The sequence below is a fragment of the Aegilops tauschii genome, chromosome 2 (assembly GCF_002575655.3).
Source record: "Aegilops tauschii subsp. strangulata cultivar AL8/78 chromosome 2, Aet v6.0, whole genome shotgun sequence".
NCBI lineage: Eukaryota > Viridiplantae > Streptophyta > Magnoliopsida > Poales > Poaceae > Aegilops > Aegilops tauschii.
This window is the reverse complement of record NC_053036.3, coordinates 534,492,794-534,497,942: the sequence shown is the minus strand read 5'-3', so window position 1 is coordinate 534,497,942 and position 5,149 is coordinate 534,492,794. Positions and strand designations below refer to the sequence as shown.

At 45.1% G+C, this 5,149-nt stretch overlaps 1 protein-coding gene across 1 annotated transcript; it reads left to right on the top strand.

Annotated features, from left to right (window-relative positions):
* The first annotated feature begins 676 nt into the window (after positions 1 to 676).
* LOC123497139 (fruit bromelain-like) lies at positions 677 to 2,105 on the top strand. The gene is made up of 2 exons (XM_045233240.2): positions 677 to 1,212; positions 1,312 to 2,105. Exons 1-2 carry the CDS (start codon positions 759 to 761, stop codon positions 1,905 to 1,907), a joined length of 1,050 nt encoding a protein of 349 aa, XP_045089175.1. The 5' UTR covers positions 677 to 758; the 3' UTR covers positions 1,908 to 2,105.
* Positions 2,106 to 5,149: the final 3,044 nt, after the last annotated feature.

The window sequence follows — 5,149 nt, the reverse complement described above, 5'->3', positions numbered from 1 at the left end:
AGCGGCCGTGGCGGCGGAGCGCGAGACGGACGGTGCGGAGGAGGAAGAAGAGAGGAGATAGCAAATGGATCCGGCTGGTCTTCGGGGTGGATTTGGTGCACTTTGGGGTGGGGTCGGACTTTCGGGTCCGACGTGGCGGACGTGCCCGGGCGCCCCATATCCGCCCCATATTTGGGCTGGATATGGGGGCGCCAGTCAGCCCAGGCGTTTAAGGGCCGTTTGATGGGTCCGTGTGGGTTAAAAATTTCATGGCCGGATAATGAACAGGCGGCCCGCACGGACGTATGAGGCAGGTTTAAGAGGTCCGACTAGATGGCGTAAACCAAACTTGAAATCCAACCACACACATCGGCCAAACTATATGCGAAACTGCACGCTGATCCGGTCAATTTCGATTAGGCAGCAACGTACTCCAGCTCTGTGCGTGTGCGACGGTGTGGATAGAGCACTTTGCCGCACCATCCGGCAAACAAGAAAAACCTTGGAGAAGTAGAAGAAGAGTATACAGAGTGACGAGAACAACCACCGTCGTCGGATACAAACATCCATGGACTCCCAGTCAATACGTACGTTCGACTTCGGCGTTTGAACGCGGATCCATGGACGAAAAGTATGGAATCCACTCGTATGCCCCGTCTTGCTCGCCATGCCCGCTCCTATAAATAGAAGCGCCGGCAGCATGGTTGCTACGTGCTTAGTAGCTCGTAAACCATTGCATTGCAAGAAGAAGCAAGCAACTAATTATATAGCTTAGCTTAATGGCGTCGACTCACAGCTCGCGCCGCCTCGACGGCACACTGTTTGCGCTTCTGCTCGTGCTTGCGGCCGCCACCGCCTTTGTCAGTGCTGCCGCGGCGCGAGGGGACGCGCTGGCCGCCCGGCACGAGCGGTGGATGGCCAAGTTCGGGCGCGAGTACACGGACGCTGCCGAGAAATTACGCCGGCAGGAGGTGTTCGCGGCCAACGCGCGGCACGTCGAGGCTGTCAATCGAGCGGGCAACCGGACATACACGCTCGGCCTCAATCAGTTCTCGGACCTCACCAGCGAAGAGTTCGCGGAGAAGCACCTCGGGTACCGCCACCAGCACGGCGTGGACAGCACGCCGGTGGCCGCGGTGAACATGTCCAATGCTCAGTTCGACTCCACGCCGGACAGCGTGGACTGGAGGGCCGCGGGTGCCGTCACCCAAGTCAAGAACCAAGGCTCATGCGGTAAGAATCTACAGCTCCTGCAATGCATGCATGCATATATTTAATTTAATGTAACGCCGTAGCATAAGCCAAAGTTCCCAAATGAATATACACGTACAGGTTGTTGCTGGGCGTTCGCGGCGGTAGCGGCGACGGAGGGGCTCGTAAAGATAGCCACTGGCAACCTCATCTCCATGTCAGAGCAGCAGGTGCTGGACTGCACGGGCGGCGCCAACTCCTGCAACGGCGGCGACATCAACGCCGCCCTAAGCTACGTCGCCTCGAGCGGCGGCCTTCAGCCAGAGGAATCCTACGCGTATACCGGCCAGCAGGGCGCGTGCCGCAGCAGCAGCGTCAGCCCAAACTCGGCCGCCTCCATCGGCGCCCCCCGAATGGTGGAACTGCACGGCGACGAGGGCACCTTGCAGGAGCTCGCGGCCAGACAGCCGGTGGCCGTGCCCGTGGAGGCTGACCGTGACTTCCAGCACTATATGAGGGGCGTGTACACCGGCAGCTCGTCGTGTGGACAGAACCTGAACCACGGCGTGACGGTGGTGGGCTACGGGACGGACAGCGGCGGGCAGGCGTACTGGATGGTGAAGAACCAGTGGGGGACGGGGTGGGGCGAGGGGGGCTACATGCGCCTCACGCGCGGGAACGGCGGCAACTGCGGCATGGCCACCTACGCCTACTACCCGACCATGGACGGCTCTTAAACACCACTACTACTGTACATCAGTCGGTCCATGCATCATCGAGTACTATAGTTTATCAGCACCATGCAGTATATACTGATTTACTTTCTGAATAAAGCATGGATCCTTGTAAAAAAGATCCATTTGCCTATGTAATACCACAAATTTGTAAGCTTGTACTATATGAAAATAAACATTTGTACTACATCAGTCCATCCAGCATCGAGTATTGGTTTATCAGCTAGCTACACTATGATGTATATGTGGATTTCGAATCTTTTTGGAAAAGAAGTGGATTTTGAATAATGAACATTGAACGCATGCATGGATCCTCGTACGAAAGATGCATTCGCCTACGTAATAGTATGAACTTGGAAGAATCTCTATGAAAATAAAATTTTCTGATTCAATCGAACACACATTCTTAATGTTCTTCCCATGTCCCGCCTTTTCGTCTTTTTCAGGCACGTTCTTCTTCCTCTCACGACCCAACACAAATCTTCATTATCTATATTCTTGTCCTTTTACTTCATTACAGGAGCCATATTTTTTTATCAAAAACAGTAGGATATGCTACCTTAAAATATTATCATCTATAACACTAAACTCCCTAATTTTATAGAGCCCACATTCAATTGAGGTCTGCAATTAGAATTGGGTCATCCGATTTTAACCAGGTCAACAATTTCTCAGAACTATCTCATTCGATTCTTTAATACTATACACTATCTTTTCTAATTTTAAGACATCATAATTAATTGAGGTCTTTCATTTTGAATTGGGTCTACCGATTTTGACCAGGTCAACAATTTATCGGAGAGCTCACCTATTTAATTCTTAAATCACTATGTTCCCTAATTTTAAAGTTCTTTCACTGAATTGAGGTATTCAATTTCAGACTTGGTTTACAATTTTGACAGTGTCAACGATTATTTAGATCAATCATCAGCAACCTGCATATAAAAACATATCAATCCCGTGCACCCTCCCACCATCTAGAAAAAAGAGGCGCCACTATGTGATAATGTAGCCCCAATATAGTACATGAAACCACCTGATGAGGACCTTTGCCTCTATCACCACCGGCGTGGAAATTTCCTCACATAAATATAGGTTAGCTAGTGGATAACACAGAATCACACCGCGGAAAGCCCACCAAATCACAACATTATTAAATAAAAATAAAACACACTCCATCATCCCCCGCCAAACTAAATATTCCATCAATTCCAGAATATAAGGGGCATTAGTTTTGACCAAGTTTAGAGCAAAAAATATTGACATCCACAATATTAAACGAAAAGGTATGAAAATTCATTTCATTATGAATCTAATCATACTTATTTGATATTATGAATTTTGATATATTTCTCTAAAAATTTGACCACACTTAAAATGTTCAACTTTTTAAAAAGTAATACACCTTATATTTTGAAACACAGTGAGTATCTTTTTTTAAGAAACCCAACAACACCAATGGCGTAGCAAAGCGCGTCGAACCCTTCTAGTATCAGAAGAACTGCCCAAAAAATTGCAAGAAAAAAGAACTCAAAAGATAGAAAGAAAATATTTTATGTCGCTCTTTTGATATGCGGATAGACAAGTAATCCAAGATCTAATTTGGACAACACGCTCCAAGGGAGAGCTCATGCTTGCAGCGGACACACGACATGAAGCCACTGAACTCATGTATGCAGCGGACATGAAGCCACCAAACACACACACACAAGTGTTACCCTCACCTAGTAGGGCGTGCACATGCGACCCAAATTTTCACTTTGTTTTTCTTTCATGGAAATTCCAAAAAAATGAAGTTCCAAAATTTCAAGAAGATGGTTTTTTAGGACGTTCAAATTTTTTCTATTTTTGAATGCTATGAAAGTTTTGAACTTTGAAAAGTTCTAAAAATTGTTAAATTTTTAATGAGAAACTTTTGAAGGTTTTCACATTTTCCGAACGTTCAAAGTACTGAAAGTTTGGCCTAGAATTCTCAAAATTTGGAACTATAACTTCTGAAAGTGACCAAAAAGGTAAGTTTGACCTAGAATTTTTTTTGCCACGACTTCCACGAATGTCATTCCCTGTTGAAACTTGGCAACCACTTAAAACAATTGTCATTCTTTGCCACCAACTTCTTTTCTGATTTTTTTTTGTTTTTTTAGGTTTTACTGTTCATGGTGGTGTGATAAGAGCTAAAACTCGGATGGGCACTTACCAACACTTTTGTCAGGAATGCAATTGACATTGACATATAGTGATGTTTTTCCAAATATTTTGATATCTTATTTGCATTTCTCTTATTTAGTATGAATTAGTTATGAAGTTTTCAAAGTGACGATCAAATGGTCAAAGGGCAAAAGCAAAAGATGCTAAAGTGGGTTGGAGAAGACCACGTGTTTTCAGAAACTAGGGGCAATCCTGACGAGGGAGACACAACTAAGGGTATAAAACGAATTATCCCATATCAAAATGATTATACCACTTAGATTCAACAATTTTTATATTACGCAATAATCAAATACAATAAATCATATGTATTTTCAGTTTCAGTTCTCATGTTTTTAATCCAAATATTCATGTTTTATATAATTAAACATTATGAAAATATAGTGTACCCAATTCTGGCAGCAATACATGTTGGTCGGCCAACGCTGACAACAACCTCCCATGCGAGACAATGGCAACCGCCTCCCACCGATGGCATCAAAGTCAGGCGAAGGGCCCGGGTTTGGATCCATGCATGATAAGGACCTACATCTAAGAAGGCTCAGACCAAACCGGTTTCTCGTTTGTATCGAGTCCATATGTGCAGCAAACTCGACGCGAAGGGATGCGCCTCGACGGAGTGATGCTGACATCGCGTTGTTGCTCCGCACTACTCTCCCCTCACGGCCCATACCAACGTTCACACTTGACCTTTTTCGGCACAATGGTCATGTCTAAGTGTGGCCAGTATGAACAAGCACTTGCAATGATCCAGGGGTAGTTATCTCTGTTTCTTAGTTTGTCCGCCGTTTTTTGGTGTTCCCATATGTTTTCTTATTCGTGGTAATAGCTTTGGGGATAATTCATAGAATGGATATAGTAGTATTGCTCACTAGTAGGTTATGTTATTGATATGAGTAAATGTGGTTTCTAATTGTTATCATATAGATGGTTACTCTGATTTTTGTTGAAATATGATCACTAGCTATGTTTATGTTCATCTACAAGAGCAAATGAGTTTGTAAAAATTTTCATTATCACTTTCAGTTTGTCAACTG